Genomic DNA, 26,247 nt, shown 5'->3' on the forward strand with positions numbered 1-26,247 from the left:
ACCCTCTCCACCAAAATTTGTCTGAATCCTTCCAAAACTTTTTGAGATATCCTGTTCACAGACAAACAGACAAACGGTTGAAAACGTAACCTCGGTCTACTCTCAGTAGTGAAGGTAAAACATTTTTTTCAAGCAGAATAATTTAAGCTTGAATTTCTTTATTTATCATCTGAATTATCATTAAAATGGTTGTGCCTCAAGGTGATCTGAGCATAGTAATTTTATCAATGCACAATTACCCCACAGGAGGAAACAAAATGTAAAATGCTTTAAAAAAAAAAATCTAAACAAGTGTGGATCCATCCTGACGAAAGCCAGGAAACATCATCTTACAAATCTTAGGGCTGATCTCTCCTTCCTCAAAGTCATAGCAGCATCTTGTCAAGTCCATCGATGGTGGTATGCTCCCTCACACCCAAACCCCTCCCAAAGCTCAAATGGCATCTCTGCAAACTCCGCCCGAGATAAAGCAGAATGTCTCAACTCTGTGTCTCAGGTTCCTCACCCATTCCCGTTCTGTCCCCATCTTTCCACCCCATCATACCGACTGTGGATGGAATTTATCCTCTTCTCTCTGAGGTCAAGAAAGTTTAGGCGAGCCTCAATCATGAATCGACGATGGGCCCAGATGGTGCAAGCGCCCATGTTCTCAAATTCTGCTCTGCACACTTCAGCATGTCCATGTGCTTTGGTTGCCTCCTGTCGAATCACTCGCATCCCCAAGAAGGATGCAAAAAAAGATCCTGAGCATTACATGTCTCTCCTGAATTATGTGGAATTTAAATCTCTCAACATTATTAGAATCTCCCGTGATAGGAATGAAGCACGCGGTCTGTTGCGCTCTTACATTGCGGGTCGGTCCGTGGCCTCCATTTTTCTGCTCCTTCAGACGTCTGACCCTCCCCGGCTTTGAAACTCCCCCAAATTGTGACCCTCTGAAACTCCCCCAAATTTAGACTGAATGTGCACCTCAACTCTTTTGTTCCTCGTTTTTTTTCTCATTTGTGGAACTTCTTGCTTATGCTATTCTTTCCCACTCTTCAAAATCGGCATCACACAACCATCTCATCTGACACCCATCTTTGCCTAATATCATTTGCCCCCTATTGAACCTTCTTAGCCGTCAACCCTCTTTCAGGTTGTTGTTTCCTTCCCTCTTCTTGTCTCTTCCCATTCACTCATTCCCTTGCTTATTTTGTCCAACTGTTGCACTGCAGCTCCAAATGCTGGTTCATACGATGACCTCGTTTGGTGAAGAAAAACAAACGACACAACAAAATGCCAACTTGAAGATTTTTATTTTTGCATTTTTCTTCTTGTGATTACTCTCCTCGGTACACAACCACATTATTTTCCGTCTCGTGAACTTTGACCTCATAGAGGATTCCAGGAAGCAGTTGTTCCAGGCCTTTCCAGATGAAGAGAGCCATGTTCTCCATTGTACTACAAAAGGTCACAATTAGTCTTATGTCAGCGTCAGCAGAGGAATCGATCTACCAAATGCAGGTTTAAGCAGAATTCAATGAGCAACTTGGGCTGCTAGTCTCATGATTACCGAGATGCTGCTATCCTGTCGATGTAATTATTAGGAAATTGGCCAATGTATTGGTACATAATGGACCAGTCCTTTCAAAAAGTACCGTAGGATCTTTAAAGTCCATTGGGGGAATTGGGAAGGGGGGTGGCGGTGGAATGGATCCACTCAGCCTTCTTGACAGCCGGTGAGCCATAAAAGCGTCCCTGGATTTATTCCTTTCTCCGGAATGGAGGAAGGGTGGGGGAGGTGCTGGCACTGGCTGGAACGCTTTGAAAGCTTTCAGGCTGACCGACACTGGGGAGCAGTGTAGCAGCTGACACTGCATATTGCGTTGGGCGCATCTTGTATGTTCGTGTGCGATGCCTACTTGTTCCCGCTTGAATTTTGCATTTCCATTGATTTGCATTTTTTGTCCTGAAATTCCAACGTTTGTGTGAATTTATAAGCATGTTTAACATTTCACAGACCTTCCTGCCTAAAACCCCTTTGGCAATGTTTGTTTTTTGAAATTTTTTAATCCAAAGCATTTCTTAATCCAATTTGCACAAAATCGAATATGGATAATTTTATTTTCCAACCTCAAGACATTTTCATGTTCATGTGAAATAAGCTCTTTATTGTAAATTAAACACCTAGCGAATGATATCAGCCGAGCTTCTGCAAGGTGCTTCATTTATGATTGAATTTTCATTCATTAAATATATATATATATATATGAAATAAATAAATAAATATATAATATGTCGTTATGGTTCTGCAAAACTGGCACTCCCCCAAGGCAATGGCACACAACATATAGCGGTCCCAAGACAATTATTTCATTAGTATTCGTTTCAGATAGCACTTCCCTTATGTATAGTGGGTTTATGGGACAATATGCGTGCCGTTGGCTGTAAATCGTGTTTTTCCTTCCATTATTGACCGCTCTGTCACTCTTTACATTAATTTGCTTCACTCTACATGACCATTCTTCACGGAAGCATGCATACCATAGCAACGGGCAATCCATTTGTATACACATGCCAAAAACTCTTCAAATCTCGTGCCATTACACAACAGATTTCACCAAACTTGAACCCCAACGTTGCAGCATTTCATACACCACCACAAAGCCTTTGTTTCTCCAAAGAAACCTGGTACCAAAGGCAATAAGTCTTCATCTCAGATCCCTGTCAGAGTCCAAGTCTCACATTCGTAGTGAAAGATTGGAAGCATCAAGGACCGGAAGACTGGGACTTTCATCCTCCTGTACAGGGTACCGGCAGTGCCACACCCCATGATCCAGTGAATCGATGACTCCCCCAGGCCCGACCCAGACATCGATTGGCATCTGGCTCACAGCCAGCAGGGACATGAATATCAATGACAAGAAAAGTGAATCTCTCTGTGACCTCAACAACCTCACCACAAACAGGTACAGACAAGATAGCAGCATCCAAGATATTATTGAAAGCCTGGATCTTAGTTTTGACCGAGTCACCCATAATCCCAGCAGCTCTGACTCCTTAATCATCAAATCGAGGGTCCCCAAAAGGATATCCAGTCTCCGCAAAGATGACTGCATCATCTACGAAATCAAGATCAGAGATCTTGACATTGCCAAATGATGCACTGCAGCTTGATCTCTCCGACATCCTCCCCAGAATCCAGTCCATACAAGCGCTGAAAAATGTTGGGGTCAGTACACACCCATAATGAACTCCAGTTACAACTGGAAATAAGTCAGAGATGGTACCACCACATCTCACAGCACTCTCAGTACCAGAGTAGAGTTCAGACATCAGATTTATCAGTTTTGGTGGCACCCCATGAAGACCAAGAATCCTCCAGAGGGCATCCCGATTCACTGAATCAAACACTTTACAGTGATCAATATAGGCTGCAAGCAGCCCCTGCCGAAACTCTCATCTGCATTCGGTGAGAACATGAAGGGCAAGGATACGGTCAATCGTTGACCTCTTTTGTGTCAGCGTGACTGCCATGGGTGCTGGTGCTCAAGCAGATGGTGGCGAACTCTCAATAATTACCTGATCAAAGACCCTTCCTGGCGCTGAGAGCAGCGTCACCCCTCGGCAGTTGTTGCAGTCTTGGCGATCACCCTTTTCTTTCCAGAGAGGGACAACAAGGCCCCTCTTCCAGTCAGTTGGGATGATGTCTGTGTTCCGGGCAGAGCACAGAACTGCATGAAGCGACGTGAGTACAGCATTTCCACCAGCCTTGAGAAGTTCAGCATGGATGCCACAGATCCCAGGAGCTTTACCGCATTTTAAACGGTTCATCACAGCCCGTGTTTCCACAAGCGAAGATGGATCACAGTGGATTGGAGGGTCAGCAATAAGGATAATCACACCCCTGACATCCAACTCAACAACTGGTGGATCAGCCTGGTACAGCTGCTCAACGTAACTGGCCGAGCGGGCATTCACCTCAGACTCCTCTGTCAAGAGCCTACCACTCTCCACTCAAACTATAGTATACCGGGGGACGGGCGTGGATGAACGCAATGTGCGAATTCCCCTGTAAGGAGGAGGAGAATCACTTGACCACAGGTGATGCACGACCCCCTCACAGATGCCTCACACATAGGCCTCCTTGTCCACCCTCAGCACACATACAGTTTTACGCCTCAACTCCCTGAACAGTTGAGCTCTGCCATTAAGCCTGGCCCTGACACTCTGGTCAATGATATCCAGTGTCCCTTAAGGGACAAAATTCTTATTCGCCCTTCGGTGAGGTCCAACACATCCACCGGCAACATCAAGGATGGTGGTTTTGAAGGTACTCCATAACTCTTCAGGATTCCTCAAAGCACCCAGACCCCCCAAATCTCCACTCAGCTTGTTAGCAAAATCTACAGCTACCCTCTCATCCTTGAACTTGCCAACATCCAGCCGAGGATGGGATGGTACCATTCTCCTGGATTTAAGCTGCAACTTCAGAGTTGCGACAACAAGCCTGTGGTCAGTATTGAGGAACTGATCACTCCGGTAAACCCTGCAGTTCTGGATCATCCTCCAGCTACCATCAACTAGCACATGGTCAATCTCCTTTGTCATACCACCAGCGTTGGAATAGCAAGTCCAGCGATGTCCCTGTGGGCGCTGAAACCATGAACCAGCCACCCTAAGTCCATGACTTCTTGCAGACTGAAGGAACTTCGTTGTATTCGTGTTCACAGTTGAAGACCCATGGGGACGAACACAGGTCTCATAACCATCCCTTTCAGTTCCAGTCAATGTATTCAATTCTCCAAGATAAGACTAGAAGAGTGTCTCGCCTGGGTCACTGATCAACCACAGACTCGAGCGTGGCGTAGAATGCATCCTTCACGGTGAGATCACTCGCCTCAGTCGGAGCATAAACAGAGACCAGGGAAACGACACCCAAGGCGTGACTAATCCTTGGTCTCATAATATGTTACGTAATGACAATGAAAACACCCCCACCCATCCCCTCTGCAGCATTCCAGTTATTAATGGAGTCAGCTGATTAGACACAACTACAGCAACTCCTTGGGTATGGTAATCATCAGAGCGACCAGACCAATAGGAGGTGTAACCACCCTCCATGATCTCGCCACTATCCAGGCTCCGAACCTCAGACAGTGCTGCAATACCGATGTTCAAACGCTTGAGCTCAGACGAAAGCAGAGACAGGTGATCATCCTCTCTGAGGGATAGGACATTCTCAAACACCCACCCAAAGGGACGGCCTCAGGTTAACCCAAGGAGACGACGTCTGCTGGACGACACCTCAGCACCACCCCAACACACACTACCTCAATCTGACCCAGGAAGGTTACCCTGTGGTTTTCCTCCTATCATCAAAGAGTGTGGGTCTTGAAGGCTTTGTCCCAATCCCGTCATCTGCTGAGCTGCCCTGCGGAGGGCAGCTGCACACGAGGTACTCCCATGGAGTGGGTTTTCAGATTTCTTTGGGTTGTTGTGTTTTGCGGAATGAAGGGTTTTATGGTGGCCAGAGTGCAAATCCTGCCACCAACCTCCTAAAAAAAAATGTAACCCAATTGCAGGAGGTCGTCCACAGACACAGTTGGGCACGAGATATGGATAGCCGTTGGCTCACAAGGAGCTCAACCGCCCCTTGGCAGGTTTTGTTTTTAATTCAGCTGAGTGTCCATATCCATACACCACCCTCACCAGGAAACTTGGTGGGGAAGACGGTTTAGTCGCCGACAACCCGACCATGAAACACACTCGTCCAGGTTTACGTGGTACCTGTAGCAAGTCACAGATCTCATCCGGCCTGACCTGACAACAGATCGAATCTGGCCTGACCCATGGGCAGCCCCAATAAAAAGTTTTTAACGGTTCCAGGGCTCTACAGCCACTTGGGGTGCACGGCCAAACAGTCTGTAATGAAGTTCTTTGGAAAGCACGTAGCACTTGTCTGTGTGTCTTTGTTGTCTGTGCCCATATGCAGATGACTGTAGATTCTGTCGTACAACATTCTCAATCCGACTGACAGGTAGACAGCAGCTGTATCACCCTCTGCTGATCTGGAATTGAGTTGATGGTGGTTTGATAAAAAATAAACGTGTCTTTCAATCCAGGCAAATCTCACATTCTCACCTTTTCACTCCGGATGGATTGTCAAACCGACCTCCCTATCTGGTCACATTTCATGCGACAAGTGTAGATGAAGAATAACAGTTTATTGACAGGAGACAGGACAACATGAACAGAGAATCCCGAGACGACAGACAGATACAAATGAAGAAATGAATAATTACACTTTATGATATGATAATTCGAAATACACTTAATGCAGAAATAATGGACCTCAGGTGTCATGAGCACACAAGCATTGACTCACAATTGGAAAGGGGTGGGGTGGTGGCAAGAGGAAACCATATCGACACATACAAGGGGCGGCTCGCTGTCACTGGCTCTTCTCACTCCACCCTATCCCCTCCCCCCATGCGCGGACCCCTTTTTTCACCTCACCCATGGTCATGCCCAGAGCACCTCAGCATTACTCCTCCCAGACCGGCTCTGCCACTCATGTGGCAAGTAGTTGCTGCTGTCGTGACATTATGCGGGCTGGCTGGCATCACCGCACCTCTCGAACCACCATGGGCCACAGGGAGGTTTTTAAAAGCCACATCCAAAACTAAAACGGCACACGGTGGAGCACACATCTCCACCAGGCTGAACAGCTTACGCTTTGTATCCCATTTTTAGGCCAGATCTGCATCTGGACCTTCACCAAAATCTAACTAGCTTTTTGTGGTCACCTAACCAACTCATCCAGCTTGTTTTGTCATCACTCATCCAAAACTTTTTGAAATATCATGATATATATCATTTTTGGCTCGATCCCTCAATGGTGAAGAATCACTTACAAGATTTAGAAAATTCTCGAATCCGAATCGTCACCAAAATAAAATTACTTCGTCCTTGTCATTCATCCAACCTGTCCAACAAGATTTGGTCAAATCCATCCATAACTTTTTGAGATATCCTGCTCACAGACAGTGAATACGTGAAAACATAACCTCTGTCCACCTTCAGTGGTGATAACCATTCTGTTATCACCCCTTCCTCACCTTGCCTGGTTGCCACGCCCAGTTCACAGAGAGGCCACTGACGAATTATGCAATTTTTTTTAACCTAATACCTATGTCAACTATGCCATGCGTCACAGTATACATAAGAACAGGACAACTTCACTCTAACAGGTCCCTGGTTACAAAAAAATGTTATAACATTATGCGAACACCAACGTAATTTTTACCCCCCCACCAACATAATATACGGTATACAGTTGGACGTCTTCATAATTAATGCAAGATGGTTATAACAAACCCCTGCTTACGACGGTCGAAAACATGTTTAAGTCAATGCATGCTCTATTTTACCCTGTTAGTGTAGTAGATAGTAGAAAAATCGTGCAAATTATGATGCAAGCATTAAATTTGGCATTTATATTCTGCAGGACTTTCTGATCAAATCTGCCCGATTGGCCATTTGAAAATCCAAATTTTTTAAAATTTATTGTATTTATTGCATGCTCAAATAATCACACATAGTGGTATTTTCAGATAATTATGTGACCTTTGTAATCATGACAATACAGACCTCACGGTTTCTTTGAAAAAAGGTACATCCTTGTCTATGTTCTTGTGATCCAATGGTTGCATGATCGCCTCCTGAAGGAATGTCAGAGCACAGAAAGCCAATGAATAATGGCACAACAATGTTTGCATGGGAGTAATTACAATGGGTAAGAGTGGCTCATCTGGGGAAAAAAAGGTGATGGACATGAACATTGCAGGAGGATATTTAGGTTACTGAGAGGCACATGATGTGAGAAACATTGGGTTCTCCTTCGGTCACCTCCCATCTGCCTGGAAGTCATGAAGCATCACTTCCATTTGCAAGAAAGGTGCAAAAACATATTCTTTCAAATATGGAACAGAACGCATACGACCATTTAGAAGCAAAGTCATGGAATCTATCATTGTTGCTCATATCATGTCTCCTTGGCTGAAACACCCTGATCTCTGACCATCAGTTTGGATTCAGTCCCCATAACTTCCTCTCCTCTACCAGTGAAGGTTGAACTGCATGGTCTTGGGACTAATGTTATTCCTCATCTACATAAATGACCTCTCCAGCGCTCTGTAAAACCCTCTCGTCATTTACGCAGGTGACTCTAGAATCTAGATTGTCGCACAGCATACCCAATCCGACTGATAGGTAGACAGCAGCTGCATCATTCTCTGCTGATCTCGAATTGATTTGATAGAATTGACATCTCAAGGTACTTCTTCATACTGGATTGAGAAGCGGAACATGTCTTTCAATCAAAGCAAATCTCACATTCTCACCCTTTCACTCCAGATGGATTCTCAAACCTACCCACCTATCTATTTATATGGTCAGTCAATAGAAGAGGTTCAATATCTTGAACTTATCGGCATCACCATCAGCCATGACCTCTCCTGGGCTGACCATATTATACAGCTGGCTTCCAAAGATAGCCACAGACTGGGTATCCTCCATTGTTTCCAGTCATTCCTCGAAAATCCTAACTACTCACAAGCTACAAGGGCTTTGTTCCGTAGCTCAGTGGAGTTCTGCTCTCCCTTAGGGGCTGGCACCACGGCATCTCATCCGTCGTATTCTGTGGAATCTAAAGCTCTCATCATTATTGGAATCTCCCATGATTAGGTCAAAGTACAAAGTATGTTGCTCTCAAACAGTGGATAGGTCAATGGCTCTTCAATTTTACCGCTTCTCCTGTCAAGTTCTCCCTGCACCGTAAAGTCCTCCAACCCTCGTAAACTCCTCCAGGATCTAGCTGCTCCTCCTGTAACCACAACTTGGTTAAACTCCTGAAATCCAGGCTTACTGCCCACCTAAAAATGCAGGTATTAATGTCAATGCAGTTGAAATTCGTTTGGAAAATACCTAGGGTTTGCATTAGCACATACTCCTTCTGTTAAATAGTCTACAAATGTGTATGTGATGAGTTCTACTCTCACACTACTCTCAGCGTGGAATCTGTTATATTGCAGAAGCTGTTAGAGCTGTGAGGTAACCCTAACCCAAATCCTAACCCTAACCCTAACAATTTTAATGAAACTTGACATGCCAACACAAATGTGCTTGTAACCCTAACAGCTCTCATGTCTGACAGGTCAGGTTTACCATGACAACAACAACAACAACAACAACGGCTTTATGACCATATTTTCAGGGGAGTTGGTCCAATGATAGCAATCCTCTATGTCTGTGGTTCTTTCCAATGCATCAGTGCTGTGTAAACCCAAACATTCCATATCATTATTGACGGTTTCAATCCATGTCTTTTCTTTTAGGACATCCTCCGAAACACAAACCCAAACATCCAAGTGTAATCTCCCTAAGTTCTTCTGAACTGGTGTTGATTTTTCAAAAAAAAAAAAATCCTTTCCTGATTTCTGAGGTCAGAATTCTTTCTTTCAGAGACGATCCAATCATCCATCGTATTACTCTCATCTCTGTTCTTTCAGTGATTTTGACATCATCGATCTGCAGTGCCCACGCTTCGCTTCCATACATCGATACCGCTCTGATGCAGGCTTCATAATCTCTACGTTAAAAAAATGTGCTTGCAGCCCACAAATGTAAAAAAAAAGTGTTTGCAGCCTGCAAACAAAAAAAAAACTGTATGAGATTTGCACAACCGATCGTCTCATCGCTTTACGGCCTTAAGAAAAAATAAATGGGTCCACAGACTGGACCAATGGAACACTCGTCTCTCTGAAGGCCGGCGTCGGTCTGTGCCAGAGGTCATGATAAGCTGAACCACCAGGATTTATTGAGCTATGTTCATGTAATGCTCTGACCTCAATATACTTCTTGAGGTCCGTCAGGTTGACCACCATTCCCGTAACAGGGTGAATCTGCATTCACGGCACATCGATGCAATTCCTGAATTCTCACACAGTGCATAATTGTGTAGAGCACCAAATGACTCCATAGATGTCGCATGCTGACATTAATCTAAAAGCACATGCTATTTAAATTCATCTTGATATGATGAACATGTCAGAATTAGGAACGAAATTTTAAATATTTTAAGGCAAGAAATTGTCGATTTCACTTGCTCCTTCTTATAGTCTCATTACTGTCTTCCATAAAACGTGCTTAATTAACGTGGTAGTCTTCCTGCAGATGCTACCATATGGCCTCCTGTGACGATGCCAAAATCAGCTCACCTTGCCATATGCGCTTATCTCGACTGAGGAAAATGCAAAAAGAAAAGACAAAATTAGTTATTTGAACAACACAATTTTAATAGAACTTGACATGCCAACACAACTACCAATTTATCTGACTCTAGCTTCATGCAAACGATGTAATTAGCTTCAACATAATCAATGGTTTGTAAAACACACCTGTATAATTGTGTCCGTGCCCGTTGGGATTGTTGCATTTGCCGTAGAGTTGAAGATTTTCTTCGTCTGACAGTTTGGGACTAAAATAAAAACAACAATATTTACTAAAATTTCATGCATCCAAACAAAGGAACAGTGTTAGCATGTCATGCCGTGGTAAATGAACTGCGAAGCTTGGTCATGTGTCATGTGCTGATACTTTTATTGACACTTGCAAGTCATATCGTGAGCAGCCTCCAAATCTCTGGACCAAGTTATGTGTGTTCCAGCAATTCCGACCAAGGAGATCCTTGCATTGTACTCATATCTCGGCATTTCAATCAACAGATTCACAACTCTCATCAATTTGATTCTGGCAAGGAGGAATTTAAAGTAGAGAATTACTGGGATATTATATGCAAATGAGGTAAACTTTTCTTGGTCTCAATGTCATGTACTCTCGTTGATTGTTTGAACCGTTTTAAAAAGAATGGCTGAATAAGAATCCAAACTTTCAAAATAAACATTTTAATTTTGAAAATTATTTGTATGCTTTTTAAAATTTTTTATCCTAAATCAATGATTCATGGCTGTACAGGTTTTAGTACCGGTATTTGTCAACATTATGAGGGTTTAAGTGACAACATGCAACACACTTCGTCGGGTGCCATTTATGATTTACTGGAGGTGGAATGGGAATGATGAGATAGATGTCTACATTGAAAATATTGTCTTTGAGTCAAAAAGCTTGAATAGGTCGCACAGAGTGTAGAGCGTCTCGTAGTTCCACATGAACAAGTGGCATCGTTCAGAACAGGGTTGAGAGTGACATATTCACAGAACCATTTGTGTTCCACCTTTTTGGTTTTCCTAAAACTGCTTTACCATGCCATCGAAAGGTATACCTGTCATTAACACTTGTAACTTCCGCTTTGGGTGTTTTTTTTGCACGTGTTGGTGAAAATATGAGCCCCTCGTTTCCACCTCATAAAGCTGAGTTTTCTGAACCGGATTTGTTGCGTTTTTTTTGTTGTTGTTGTTGTTGTTGTTGTTGTGTCATCATCTAGGTGTTTCTCTTGTATCTAGTGCAATATTTCATGTTGATTTGTTCGTTTGTACTGTTCGTTTCGTTCATTGCATATTGTTCGAGGCCTGACATGACCTTTCCTCGGATAGATTGTAGCTTGCTATCTCACTTCTATCCCGGATATATTCTCGGGTATCTTGCTTCTATCTCATCAACACAAACCGATTTGTTCCCCTCGTTTCAAAAAAATCGAAACAAACAAACAAACCAAAAAGCTTTAGTTTCCGCTTCATAATGATTCTCATTTCTACTTGAATTTCCTTCTGCTTCTGGTTCAACATTTATTTACTCACCCCATTTTTCTCCAAACTGGATCTACATATAAATGAATAAATGTCAGTGTTTGTGTCAGTCTGTCGTTCTGTTTGTCTGTCCATCCGTCTCCTCCATAACTCCAAAACCATGAAACCTATCAGCCTGAAACTTTGCATGCACACGAAGGGAACTCCCAACAGAGTGCATTAATGAAAATTGAGTGTTTGGGTTAATTTAAACATCCCTTTTGAAGATAACTAACGGCCTTATTTAATTATCCTTTATCAATGCTTTATCCTTGGTCACCTCTCTCTCTCTCTCTCTCTCTCTCTCTCTCTCTCTCTCTCTCTCTCTCTCTCTCTCTCTCTCTCTCTCTCTCTCTCTCTCTGAGGTCTTAGTTCGCCATTTTGTTTTCTGCCTAGGAATGTCTCAACTTGGAATAAGCCGCAAGGGTTTTTTTAATGATAAAGTGCTCAAATGTTTTATTTTTCACATCCCTCACTCATATAGTTGAATGCCTGATCTTCACAGCTACGAATTGCTGAATACATCGCTTTTGTAATTGCTATAGTTTTCAAAGTAGGAGGTCGAAGCGATTTCATGCATTATAAGTATATGGTGCAATTTTCCCCAATCTACTCTCACAGACAAATTAAAGTATATTATGGAAATATAATTATTGTTTTTAGGATTGGATCAGGTGGACTAAATAACTGTTGAAATCCGGAGTGAAATCTGAAAATGTTAAGAAATCGGCGATGCTTATTTGGTTCTTGCGGGTGCATCAATTACCAATCGGCTTGCTAAGCCAGCCGTTCCTTATCAACCGTTTCATTGGAGTGCTTGCTTGAGTGCTTAAGCCACTTGGTGAGTGCCCTACAGTGGAGAGCGTGTGTGTGGTGCCCAGGATTCGCGGATGCATGGAATGAACTCGCACCCTGGCCCATGGTACATGGCCCCATGGTGCAGGTTTTAACATTTAACCTCAGCAGCATCCTCCTTTGTCCTTTTATTTGTCCTCGTGGCTGTTTCTAAAGCAATTGGTGATTTTATATGAATCAGATTTGGTTTAGAAAGGTTCTGTCGTTTCTCTTTGTGAGTTTCGAAGCAAAATATATTTGATAACACCCGATTTCCGAGCCGTTTGCTGCATTGACATGTTTTCTAAACTACAGAGCCAATTTTTTTTTTTCACTTGTCAAACAATGATTCATAGCTGTTTATAAAGAATAATGTTTATGCAAATCTCCTTGAAATGTCTATATAAATGCAACATTGTTTTTTAAAATTTGTTTATTGAAATTCTACCAAAACAAGGGTGAAAGCTACTCAAGGTTTTTGCGCTGTATACAGTACGTACTATCGGTGGTAATCGGCCAATTCCCAAAAAAGTGCTGATATCAACCAAGCACTAATATATATGTATATATAGTGTGTATATGTATTCATAAAGCATAATATATTGTTATGAACTCGGGGTTTGAGGCTTGCCACGAGGGGAAGCACTCGGGTTCCTCCCAAACAACCAGGCCTGTCGCAGTCGGGTACAGATAACTCCGTGCACCAACAGGTTTCTAGGCAACCACAAATGCCTGTTGATGCAGCCAATCCTACAAGGAAACACTACCTCGCATGATACCTTACATGTGGATGGCCATGCCAAGGGGGTTCACGTGCCCTCAGTGCGTACTTACGTTGAACTTACGGTATCAGGTGCAGCCAAGCAGAGCTGCGATGTATTCACCAGCGAATAAAACAAATTATTGGGGCAGAATTTTTTGCTAAGCTAATGTGTGGACTATGCAGGACCAATGAAGGAAAAGACGAAACTGGCTGGGTTCATTTATAACACAAGCAGTTTATTAAAAGTGAGGGTGAGGAAAAGTCATGTGGCACAGTAAAGGGGTTTATTCACACGTATATACAGCAGGGGAAAGCCAGGATTCGTGGGCGCAGCAAAAGAAATGGAATTATTATTCCAAAAAGAAAGACACAGAGCAGAGCTAACCCGACATATAGAACTTCTACAATCTTATATTATGCTACACATCACAGGTGCCATCAGACACACACCCGAGGAAATTAGAGATAGCCAGAGGGAGAGGAGAAACATGTGGTTGACAGACATATGCAACCCAATCACTTAGGATAGGGGGAGATGGGGGGGTGGAATAAAACTAGTGTGTCCACAGTGCGTGAGTGGGCAGTGCAAAATGTGATGCAATGTGATGTGGAAGAGGAAGTGTGAGGATGTACAAATTGGTTTGCTATTTTCATGATGCATCCACAGTGGATGACACAACAAATGGGAGAGAAAGATGCATGAGAGATAGCTTGACGGGGTTTGTACCAGAGTCTGTAAATGTGTTGTTAATGATGATGACTGTGGAATGCCATGGGGGCCGAGCGCCATTGACCCAGTAATGACCTGGCGTTGTTAGCCTGGCTCGTCTTCACGCTGCCCTCTCTGCTCGACTATCATTTGGCAAGACTGATAGCCGAAGATGCTCAGAAAAAGACTCTGGACCCAAAAGACAAAGGATGAAAGACCAAAAAGACCTTGATTCACTCTCTTTATAGAGCTCGGGATGAAGGAGGGGCCAAAGAGCAGATCAAAAGGTCCTGTAGGCGTTTCCGCACATACCCATTGGTGCATAGATGGCACCCTGAGAAGTAATCCTGCCCTGCCAGACTCTGGAGCCGAAAATGGCCTCACTCACTCTCAAGCTCCAGCACATAACGGAGCTCCATAATTTCTATGGAGCGTGGGTTTTCCGGAGTGCTCTCCACCCACAAATGTGTGCTGGACTCCACTCGAAAGCTGTTAGTTAGCGGAGTGCCAGAGCTATCCAGACGTCACCGAATGAATCCCAGTGCAATTCTGCACTTCGAGCTACACACCAAAGTATTCTTGCTTGCAGGCACCCACTACGTTCTCCATTCCCCGGCATCCCCAATGACTGTTGTGAGCGTCCAGGGACCGGATGACAGTTGCGGCGGTTATAGTGAGGTGGGGGAAGCGCTGTGGCATCTGCGGAAAGGTGGTTGATTGTGGTGATATGGTTGAAGTCATTGGTGGCGGTTGTAGCAGTTGTGGCATCTGTAGTGAAGCGGTCAGGAATAGGTTGTGGGGATTTTTGGGAGGTGATGTAACGATCATGGTGAGTGTTGTAGTGTCATGGTGAGCATGGTGAGGGTCTGAGGTGAAGCTTCGGTTAATGGCGCACAGTTTGAATGTGGGAAACGGTGTGTGGTTTGAACGGGGACACTGCAGTCACTCTTCATGACATCACTGTCTGACCCGTGGTGTGCATGCATGCGTGGTGGGGTTCATGCGTAAAATAAAGTGAACAGAATAAAATAAGGATAAAGGATTGAAGGCCTAATTAAAAGCCCTACGCAATGCATCTTGTCCCATTTACCCACGAGACATAATGGAAGGGCTAACTAAATGAATGCCAATAAGATAACCGTCTCGAGATCACTATATGTTGGATACCATTGCCTTCGGGAGTGCCGGCTGCACAGAACTGCAACAATATTCTCTCTACTAACTAAACTTCGCTCACCCCTCTCTCTTTCTCTTGTCCCATCCTTGCTCCACCCCCTCCTGATACAGTGCAACATCCTCTTCCCACACCTCTGTCCCTCCCCCACCTCTCCCTCTCTCTTTCTGTCTCCGACCATATCTGGATGTTGATTATGTCTGAACATGTCCGGACAGTGGTTATGTCCAGACGTGTCTGGATGGCAGTTATGTCCGGACGTATCTCGACAGTAGTTATGTCAGAAGTGTCCGGATAGCGGTTATGTCTGGAAGTGTCTGGGCGGTGGTTATGTCTGGATGGTGGTTATGTCCAGATGATTGTGTCCGGATGGTGTTATGTCCGGACAAGTCCGGATGGCGGTTATGTCTGGACATGTCCGGACGGCAGTTGTGTCCAGACGTGTCTGGACGGTGGTTATGGCCGGACATGTCTGGACATATCCAGACTGTGGTTGTGTACGGATGGTGTTTTTTTCTGGATGTATCAGGATGGAGATTATATCCAAATACATCCGGATGGTGGCTATGTATAGACAGTGGTTATCTCCATGTGTGTCCGGACACTGGTTATGTCTGGAGGGACCATCCCCTCACATTGCCTTCCCTTGCCCTCCCCTCATGCTGCCTCCCCTTGCCCTCCCCTCATGCTGCTTTCCCTTACACTCCCTTCACACCTCCTTCCCCTCCTCTCACGCTGCCTTCCCTTCCCCCACGTCACCCCTCCTTCCTCACCCCCCCCCCACCATAAGCCTGGTGTTGGCTCAGTGGTTATGGTGGTGGCTTGGGATCCTAGGGTCCTGAGTTCAAGCCCCGTCAGCCGCTGAATTAATACATCAGGGGGTTGACTCAGCCTGTCATCCTTCCGAGGTCGGCGAAATGAGTACCAGTTCCAGTGTGTGTACTGGTAGAGGGGCACTGCATCAGTGACACAGTCGCGCTTCAAGAAATTATAGCTACCCCGGCAGCTAAGCTGCCATACGACCACCACCACTCCTCACTCCTCTCTCCTCTCTCCTCTCTTCTCTCTTCTCTCTTCTCTCTTCTCTCTTCTCTCTTCTCTCTTCTCTCTTCTCTCTTCTCTCTTCTCTCTCTCTCTCTCTCTCTCTCTCTCTCTCTCTCTCTCTCTCTCTCTCTCTCTCTCTCTCTCTCTCTCTCTCTCTCTCTCTCTCTCTCTCTCTCTCTCTCTCTCTCTCTCTCCCTCCACCCTTCGTATTCCCATCAGCAAAGCGACAGGTGGTATTTGTTCCTCATGAATAAAAAAGTTCATTTGGAAACATTGTTTCAACATAATTTGTCATTCATCTGTATGCTGAATCACCACTGTATACTGAATGATGTAACCACACTTACTATCCAGGCCTGTTTCCTGTCCATCTGAGGGAACGTTAAGCAGGCTATCTCATCTGTGAGCAATTACTTTTGGAAGTTAAAGAATAGATGGCGAATAGTCGGCCATTGTGTATTGTATTACATTCCATTGTGTACTGATACATTGCATTCCACAGAGAAGCATTTGAACACAAAACAAATACGTTATAAAATGAAGAGGTGAGGAGCTGATGTGGGGGAAGGGAGACCTTTACTGATATTAAATATGGTTGATGTAAAAGACAAAAGAATGAAACTGAGGTTGGCTACAACTACATAGTTGCCTTCAAAGAGCGTTTGTAAGTGAAAGCGCGTGGAATTAGGTTCCAAAGACTGGCAAGGTGCAGCAGCAGAAGCACGTCCCACCTTTACCGAGGTATGTCCACCTGTGTAAACAGTGCAGATCCCTCCCGAGATGTGCCATCTTGCGTAAGTAGTGGATCCCCCCGAGCTGTGCCACCTGTGTATGCACTACACCTTCCAAGCTGTGCCACCTGTGTATGCAGTATACCTCCCTAGCTGTGCCACCTGTGTATGCAATACACCTCCCGAGCTGTGCCACCTGTGTATGCAGTACACCTCCCTAGCTGTGCCACCTGTGTATGCAGTACACCTCCCTAGCTGTGCCACCTGTGTATGCAGTATACCTCCCTAGCTGTGCCACCTGTGTATGCAATACACCTCCCGAGCTGTGCCACCTGTGTATGCAGTACACCTCCCTAGCTGTGCCACCTGTGTATGCAGTACACCTCCCTAGCTGTGCCACCTGTGTATGCAGTACACCTCCCGAGCTGTGCCACCTGTGTATGCACTCCACCTTCCAAGCTGTGCCACCTGTGTATGCAGTATACCTTCCAAGCTGTGCCACCTGTGTATGCAGTACACCTCCCGAGCTGTGCCACCTGTGGATGCACTACACCTTCCAAGCTGTGCCACCTGTGTATGCAGTATACCTTCCAAGCTGTGCCACCTGTGTATGCAGTACACCTCCCGAGCTGTGCCACCTGTGTATGCAGTACACCTCCCGAGCTGTGCCACCTGTGTATGCACTACACCTTCCAAGCTGTGCCACCTGTGTATGCAGTACACCTCCCGAGCTGTGCCACCTGTGTATGCAGTACACCTCCCGAGCTGTGCCACCTGTGTATGCAGTACACCTCCCGAGCTGTGCCACCTGTGTATGCAGTACACCTCCCGAGCTGTGCCACCTGTGTATGCAGTACACCTCCCGAGCTGTGCCACCTGTGTATGCAGTACACCTCCCTAGCTGTGCCACCTGTGTATGCAGTACACCTCCCGAGCTGTGCCACCTGTGTATACAGTACACCTCCCGAGCTGTGCCACCTGTGTATGCAGTACACCTCCCTAGTTGTGCCAAGCTGTGTAAGCGATGCATCCCCCTTGGTTGTGTCCACTTCCACCCGTGTAAGCGGAGGATCCCCCCTCGCTGTGCCTACATGTGTACGCAGCAGCAGCATCAGCAGCAGCCCCCCATCCCCCAGTTGGGTGTACCTGTGCAAGCGATGAGCGGCGCTGAACGTTGCGCGGCACGATATATATGCCATTGGTGGTGTCTGCCCTGCCATTTCTGGTCTTGTACCTTCTGCTCTGCCGTCAAATGAGATCCTGGCTCCGAATGGACACGTCAATTTAACTCCGTCCTTCTTCTTCCTCCGACGCATGACGTGTTGCGTTATCATGTCATCGGTTTCCGATTTGGAGTCCAAAAAAGGCGGGCTGCGTCTTTATTACGGATTGCAGGGATTCTTTGATAACCGCCCGCATGTTACTCTTTTTTACGAACGCTTGTTATATTTAAGGAAGGATGTGGTCGTTGAAAACACTCATTCATTCACAGACTCACTCATCCCTCCCTGGTCAGACATCATGTTGGAGAGAGCCAAGAGAGCGGCCAAAAAGGTCTGACGGCTGGAGAGAGCCAAGAGAGCGGCCAAAAAGGTCTGGCAGCTGGAGAGATCCAAGAGAGCGGCCAAAAAGGTCTGGCGGCTAGAGAGAGCCAAGAGAGTGGCCAAAAAGGCCTGTCGGCTGGAGATAGCCAAGAGAGTGGCCAAAAAGGTCTGGTGGCTGGAGATAGCCAAGAGAGCAGCCAAAAAGGTCTGACGGCTGGAGAGAGCCAAGAGAGCGGCCAAAAAGGTCTGGCAGCTGGAGAGAGCCAAGAGAGCGGCCAAAAAGGTCTGGCGGCTGGAGAGAGTCAAGAGAGCGGCCAAAAAGGTCTGGCAGCTGGAGAGAGCCAAGAGAGTGGCCAAAATGGTCTGGCAGCTGGAGAGAGCAAAGAGAGCGGCCAAAAAGGTCTGGCAGCTGGAGAGAGCCAAGAGAGCGGCCAAAAAGGTCTGGCAGCTGGAGAGATCCAAGAGAGCGGCCAAAAAGGTCTGGCGGCTAGAGAGAGCCAAGAGAGTGGCCAAAAAGGCCTGTCGGCTGGAGATAGCCAAGAGAGTGGCCAAAAAGGTCTGGTGGCTGGAGATAGCCAAGAGAGCAGCCAAAAAGGTCTGACGGCTGGAGAGAGCCAAGAGAGCGGCCAAAAAGGTCTGGCAGCTGGAGAGAGCCAAGAGAGCGGCCAAAAAGGTCTGGCGGCTGGAGAGAGTCAAGAGAGCGGCCAAAAAGGTCTGGCAGCTGGAGAGAGCCAAGCGAGTGGCCAAAATGGTCTGGCAGCTGGAGAGAGCAAAGAGAGCGGCCAAAAAGGTCTGGCGGCTGGAGAGAGCCAAGAGAGCGGCCAAAAAGGTCTGGCAGCTGGGAAAAGCCAAGGGAGCGGCCAAAAAGGTCTGGCGGCTGGAGAGAGCCAAGAGAGCGGCCAAAAAGGTCTGGCAGTTGGAGAGAGCCAAGAGAGCGGCCAAAAAGGTCTGGCAGTTGAAGAGAGCCAAGAGAGCGGCCAAAAAGATCTGGTAGCTGGAGAGAGCCAAGAGAGCAGCCAAAAAGATCTGGTAGCTGGAGAGAGCCAAGAGAGTGGCCAAAAAGGCCTGTCGGCTGGAGATAGCCAAGAGAGTGGCCAAAAAGGTCTGGTGGCTGGAGATAGCCAAGAGAGCAGCCAAAAAGGTCTGATGGCTGGAGAGAGCCAAGAGAGCGACCAAAAAGGTCTGGCAGCTGGAGAGAGCCAAGAGAGCGGCCAAAAAGGTCTGGCGGCTGGAGAGAGTCAAGAGAGCGGCCAAAAAGGTCTGGCAGCTGGAGAGAGCCAAGAGAGTGGCCAAAAAGGTCTGGCAGCTGGAGAGAGCCAAGAGAGCGTCCAAAAAGGTCTGGCAGCTGGAGAGAGCCAAGAGAGCGGCCAAAAAGGTCTGGCATCTGGGGAAAGCCAAGGGAGTGACCAAAAAGGTCTGGCGGCTGGAGAGAGCCAAGAGAGCGGCCAAAAAGGTCTGGCAGTTGGAGAGAGCCAAGAGAGTGGCTAAAAGATCTAGCGGCTGGAGAGAGCCAAGAGAGCGGCCAAAAAGGTCTGGCGGCTGGAGAGAGCCAAGAGAGCGGCCAAAAAGGTCTGGCGGCTGGAGAGAGCCAAGAGAGCGGCCAAAAAGGTCTGGCGGCTGGAGAGAGCCAAGAGAGCAGCCAAAAAGGTCTGGCAGTTGGAGAGAGCCAAGAGAGTGGCTAAAAGGTCTAGCAGATGGAGAGAGCCAAGAGAGTGGCCAAAAAGGTCTGGCGGCTGGAGAGAGCCAAGAGAGCGGCCAAAAAGGTCAAGCGGCTGGAGAGAGCCAAGAGAGCGGCCAAAAAGGTCTGGCAGTTGGAGAGAGCCAAGAGAGCGGCCAAAAGGATCTGGTAGCTGGAGAGAGCCAAGAGAGCGGCCAAAAAGGCCTGTCGGCTGGAGATAGCCAAGAGAGTGGCCAAAAAGGTTTGGTGGCTGGAGATAGCCAAGAGAGCAGCCAAAAAGGTCTGACGGCTGGAGAGAGCCAAGAGAGCGGCCAAAAAGGTCTGGCAGCTGGAGAGAGCCAAGAGAGCGGCCAAAAAGGTCTGGGAGCTGGAGAGAGCCAAGAGAGCGGCCAAAAAGGTCTGGCAGCTGGGAAAAGCCAAGAGAGCGGCCAAAAAGGTCTGGCGGCTGAAGAGAGCCAAGAGAGCGGCCAAAAAGGTCTGGCAGTTGGAGAGAGCCAAGAGAGCGGCCAAAAAGGTCTGACAGTTGAAGAGAGCCAAGAGAGCGGCCAAAAAGATCTGGTAGCTGGAGAGAGCCAAGAGAGCGGCCAAAAAGATCTGGGAGCTGGAGAGAGCCAAGAGAGCGGCCAAAAAGGCCTGTCGGCTGGAGATAGCCAAGAGAGGGGCCAAAAAGGTCTGGTGGCTGGAGATAGCCAAGAGAGCAGCCAAAAAGGTCTGACGGTTGGAGAGAGCCAAGAGAGCGGCCAAAAAGGTCTGGCAGCTGGAGAGAGCCAAGAGAGCGGCCAAAAAGATCTGGCAGCTGGAGAGAGCCAAGAGAGCGGCCAAAAAGGTCTGGTAGCTGGAGAGAGCCAAGAGAGCGGCCAAAAAGGTCTAGCGGCTGGAGAGAGCCAAGAGAGCGGCCAAAAAGGTCTGGTAGCTGGAGAGAGCCAAGAGAGCGGCCAAAAAGGTCTCGCGGCTGGAGAGAGCCAAGAGAGCGGCCAAAAAGGTCTAGCGGCTGGATAGAGCCAAGAGAGTGGCTGAAAGGTCTGGCAGCTCGTGCGGTTTAAAGCGTCGGCTGCAAATGGCGCTCAGAGATATGCAACTCCCGAGCTTGTAAATAAGTAGAGAAGCCATAAAATCCAGCTGCTAATGTAACAGCCACAAATACAAGGTGCATTACACTAAAATATGGCAATCATTTCACAAGCTGCCGGCGTGCTGATGTTCAATATTGCACGCGCAATGGCCAGGCGTGCTTTGGCCAAATTACACCCCTGGAGAAAATCCCGGAATCGCGGGATATTTTACTCATTCTACGAAACTGGACTTTTTCAATCAAAATGCCCGCACGGTTGGGAATGGAATAATCACCGTTTCAAATTGTTCAGTGAAAAACTGGATTCAAAAGATCAGTCGTTACTGGAATGAGCCACTTTCCCTCGACAAGGTGAAGGCTCATGGAAGACGAGAAGAGCGAAGTCACGGATGGTAAAAAGGCAACAAACTGATCGTTGGGCAGTGGGGCCACAGGTGGACTCAACAGGGGAATGAAGTCACAGGGAGGGGAGGAAACATAGCAACTTGCAAGTGGGGTTGCTTGGGTTAATACAACAGGGGTGGAAAATATTTCTAGGGTGGAGTACATGTAGCATGAGGTGGTGGTGGATTGGATTATTGAAGACATAGTGGGAAGAGTGTGATTGAACCGCCTGTGGTGGGCAGTTCTGAAGACTGGAGTAATGATCATGGGAAGGGTTGCTGGAAGAACGGATGCATCCACAGTTTCTGTGGGGGAGGGTTGGAGGGCTCATTGGAAGAGGGGATGATTGGAGAGTAGACAAGAGAAGAGGATGTCCAGATCTCCTCTTCTCTCCTCAGCATGTCCCTGATTCCTCTGCATCTCTATTGCCCTGGCTATATTCTCCTCTGGTTCGACAGGCCTGATTCCCTTCATGATGGCCAAGTTTTGTTTTTTTGTATACATAGTCAAGGCTCATGGAAGACCTAGAATACAGAACGGATCAGGACGTAACATAATTTCCTTCTGTGCACATCTTGTCCATGTTGTCCACCCCATGCATATTTTCTGTCTAACTTGTCCACCCCATGCATGTGTGTTTTACATCCTGTTTTTGTCTGTTATGTCCTGATCTGTTCAGTGTACTAGCTCTTCCATGAGCCTCGACTAAGTATGCAAAAAAAACAACAGCTCTAAGCCTCCCCCTGTCCTATAGGGGGAGGCTTAATTATTTCATGGACTTTAAAAAGGTTAATTGTGCTGCACTCTTAGTTTCACTCAGAGCCAAAGCTCTGGGCTACGTTTTACCACCCCTGCAGAATGGGAGTGCAACATTGGGACATAGATATAGGGACCATACTCTGAATATGTGCAGAGCGTTGGTGCTGCTTAAGCAGTCTCCTTGGCTATTGGGCACAATCCTGGATTGGTCGCCACTCCGACACAGGATACCAGCATGCTGGCTCTCATTTTGCCGACCTCGGAAGGATGACAGGCTGAGTTTGCCCCAACTGGTATTAATTCAACAGCTGAGCAGGATTTGAACTCAGGAACCTAGGATCCAAAAGCCCGCCACCCTAAACATTAAGCCATCACCAGGCAATAAAGGGACTGACTATATTGCATCAAGAAAAGTGAAATGAAAATGCAAAATAACCAATGAGCAGCTTTTCAAACGCAGCACGGGAAACGGCCGCCGTAAACAGGAGACAGACGAACGCACGGACAGACACCACGATTCACAATATATACAAGATAATCTCACAGGATCACCATGTATGGACTCATGGGGTTGCCAAGGTGGGAGTGACCTAGGAATGGTCTTAATGAGGCAATGCAGTCAATCTTTGTCGTTCAGGTCCTTTAACCAAACAAGAAATCCCGGCAGTATCAGCACAGAGGCTTTCATTTTGGAAAGAACCTGCAGTCGAGTTTACATGTACATTCAAACATGACATTTGGTCAAATTAAATCTACAATGGACTGATATAATCTTAGTCAGGTCTGACTCAACCGGAAATAAATAAATAAATAAATAAATAAATAAATAAATGTCGGCATTGCTTACAAACGATGCACCCCCATCGATGACGACCAGAGGCTATTGTGTTATTCCTTAATTTTGAGTTCCAAAATCTACACCCAACAATTGCACCAAAGTGATTCGTTATTCGATTTTATTTTTTGTTGCGTTGAGTTTGCCAAAAAAAAAAACTGTTTGCAAGCTTTAAAAATTTTGCATTTAAATTGAATGGTACGACGTGCAATGCATTGTGTTTTGGCATTGTGAAAGTATTAAATCCATTCATTTTAAACACAAGCAATTATCCGTTAATATGCATGGTTGTGTGATTATTTGAATCGAGAAAATCTTTTTCTTTTCCAACAACACTATAAGCTGTAAAGTTAACACAAACCTTGCTCGTTAGTTTACGCATGTGTTCTAAAATCTGGGAAATAATCGCTCACACTAATGGAGAAAACAGACAAACACAAGCCTGAACCCAACTTGGATTGAAATATTTTTTGGCATAGCATATTGTGTGCTTTCTAGAACTACACAGAAGTGTGTTGTGGAAACTGTAGTCTGCGTCTAGTCTCACCAATATGACAGTGTGCTGATTATACGGGTAGAGTAGTAAAACACCAGGCATCTTGGATCATTAACCTTCCTTAACACGTGACCGCAAAATGCTTGGTGCTCATGCGCTGAATCTCCAGGAAGCTCAATGACTTAATTTCATTTAATTTCTTCAAGCATTGATTTATTAGTTCTTCTTGTAGTCCGTGGAATATTTAATACTAGTGCGGGCCCGTACGTGCAAAAAAAAAAAAAAGAAAAAAAAAGAATTGTGGCATCAATTGTGACGTCATAGCACCATGTCCTGTCATTAGTTTAGTAAATAAATGGCCACAACTTGGGAACCACTTGTCCGATTAATATCAAACCTTGAAAAGGCACATCCTCAGGTCTCCAGTAATATACCTGGCAAGTTTCAATTAGATCGGACCAGGGGTTGTTGAGAAACAGCAGTCGTAGACAGACAGACAGACAGACAGACAGACACAGAGATTGCTGGAATTATAGATAGATTAGTCACCAACATCACATTTCAAAACTGTCAATCTTCTTTCTTTCTTTTTCACTGTCCATGACTTCTTCATCATGTGCAACCTGTGGCTGCTGGTTGCATCATTGGTTGAGGACGCAGCTGTGCCGCTGATGGAGTGCCCCTGTTACCAGCACCATCTCTCCATTGGTGGCATACTCTGTACAGAGCGTCGGTACTGCAGGAAGCAGTCTCCTGGACTATTGGGCACAATCCTGGACGGGTCGCCACTCCGATGCATGACACTCGCATGTCTCAATCATCCCAGCAAACACGTACTCATTTTGCCGACCTCGGAAGGATGACAGGCTGAGTCAACCCCACCTGGTATTAATTTAACGACCAAGCGGGATTTGAACTCAGGACCCTAGGATCCCAAGCGCACCACCCGAACCATGAAGCCAATACCAGGCTTACTGTCCATGACTCACCTTCATACATTGCAACTGGAACTACCAGAGCATTCCCCACATCCTCTTGGTTTGTTTTGTTACGTGTTTTGTCTTTCCAGGTCTTCATCAATCCTGACATTGCTGTTCTCTCCACTGATAACCGTTTATCAATTTCTCCTGCACATTCTCCACTCACTTCAATCTTACAACCCAGGAAGATGAAACTTTCCACCATTTCCACGTGATCATCTCCCAATCTGAACGCATCAATCTTCTCATTTGACATGATTTTAGACTTTTTTAGGTTAAACTAAAGACCAGCTTTTTCACTTTCCTTCTTCAATGTCTGCAGCAGTTTCCTCAAGTCCTCTTTATTTTCTTCCCAACAGGGTGGGATCATCAGCACACCTTAGGTTGTTGATCCATCTTCCTGCAACCCTAACGACAACCTCAATGTCATCAAAGCTTGACATCCTCATGATGATTTACCATCAGCAACCGTTAAATTTTCTTTATTAAAATACTCTACTTTTATTTGACAAGGATGTAATCACTGGCTTGTGGATTTCTTTCCCACTTGATGTCCTAATGCCTATTTTGCTGTTCCTTTGCTATTAAAGCACTTGCGATCATGTACAGTACGTGATTCAAACATCCATGGTTGAGGTCGTTTCGATCTCCTGTGTTTACCCTCTTCAAAGAAGCTATCCTCATGGAAGCTATGTTGTTGAGACTCTCGGTGTTCTTCTAATTCACTGGCAATACCTGGTTTCTGTGTACTCAATTGTACTTTCATCATTATACTTATTTACAGTTTTCAGGCCTACAGGGACAGTGACCACTGGCGGTCGGTCATTTGCTTCTCACAACTAATAGGATACCTGGAGACTTCAAATAAGGCAATGGAACAATCCCTTTGATATTGGATGCACTTGTTCAAAGTGAAGAACTCATTCCTCCTCTGGTTCCCACAGCATTGGAGGAGACTAAGCAGCTTCTTCCTTCAGCACGTTACCGATGCCAACATTTTTTAAAATTGGCTGTCATCACGCTGTCACTACGCTTCCCCCTTTCTCATCGTAAGCAGGTTTTATTCCCTACAGAAATCGAGGCGCTCAGTGGAAGTAGAACGTCAGGGTACCAGGTCAACAAACTGATGGAGATCTGTCGAACAGGTAAACAAAAATGGTTGACAGACTCTCTACGCGTTTGGCTCGTCTTGCACCCTCAGCCTTCTGCACAATTCACCCATCTCGGGCCCCACATACCTGTATGCATTCAATGAACAACATATGTTACTCACCTGTCTAGTTCAGTCCAAGGTTTTTAATATTATTATTATTATTATTATTATTATTATTATCCATTGGCTTCTCCTGCCTTTGGAAGTTTTCCTCAAATTCCACCATGCCCTCAGGTTTCCTGAGCTGAAAACTCACAAACATCTCATGTCGCTTCTCCACAGCTACGCATTTTAAAAAGTAA

At 46.0% G+C, this 26,247-nt stretch overlaps 2 protein-coding genes across 7 annotated transcripts in view; one reads left to right on the forward strand and one right to left on the reverse strand.

Moving 5' to 3' along the window:
• Positions 1-1,279: 1,279 nt before the first annotated feature.
• On the reverse strand, positions 1,280-18,373 carry PTS (6-pyruvoyltetrahydropterin synthase). Of its 2 annotated transcripts, none has more exons than XM_085891039.1 (6): positions 18,191-18,372; positions 10,443-10,522; positions 10,263-10,285; positions 9,891-9,947; positions 7,636-7,706; positions 1,280-1,443 (listed from the first exon to the last, which is right to left on the reverse strand). In XM_085891039.1, the coding sequence occupies exons 1-6, from the start codon at positions 18,358-18,360 to the stop codon at positions 1,323-1,325; spliced, it is 522 nt and encodes a 173-aa protein (XP_085747165.1). In that variant the 5' UTR covers positions 18,361-18,372; the 3' UTR covers positions 1,280-1,322. The 2 variants fall into 2 exon arrangements, with proteins under 2 accessions (XP_085747165.1, XP_085747164.1); XM_085891038.1 differs by lacking the exon at positions 1,280-1,443 and adding an exon at positions 1,601-1,951 and having other exon boundaries at positions 18,191-18,373.
• A 4,280-nt stretch (positions 18,374-22,653) lies between these two features.
• LOC147021246 (uncharacterized) overlaps positions 22,654-26,247 on the forward strand; it is a 78,664-nt gene continuing 75,070 nt past the window's right edge. For all 5 annotated transcript variants that reach the window (XM_085891041.1, XM_085891043.1, XM_085891040.1 and 2 more), the window contains exon 1: positions 22,654-25,937. The gene's annotated coding sequence lies outside the window, so the exon portion shown is untranslated. The remainder of the gene's footprint in view (positions 25,938-26,247) is intronic.

Source organism: Eptatretus burgeri, chromosome 8, assembly GCF_056783735.1.
Source record: "Eptatretus burgeri isolate ZD-2024b chromosome 8, Ebu_testis_v1, whole genome shotgun sequence".
Lineage (NCBI taxonomy): Eukaryota > Metazoa > Chordata > Myxini > Myxiniformes > Myxinidae > Eptatretus > Eptatretus burgeri.

Coding starts and splice junctions, on each gene's coding strand:
- PTS (XM_085891038.1), bottom strand. CDS start 18,360: ATGCGTCGGAGGAAGAAGAAGGACGGAGTTAAATTGACGTGTCCATTC. Junction 9,948..10,262: donor AGATAAGCGCATATGGCAAG/GTGAGCTGATTT, acceptor CCGTGAATGCAG/ATTCACCCTGTTACGGGAAT. Junction 1,952..7,635: donor TTTTTCAAAGAAACCGTGAG/GTCTGTATTGTC, acceptor TTGGAATTTCAG/GACAAAAAATGCAAATCAAT.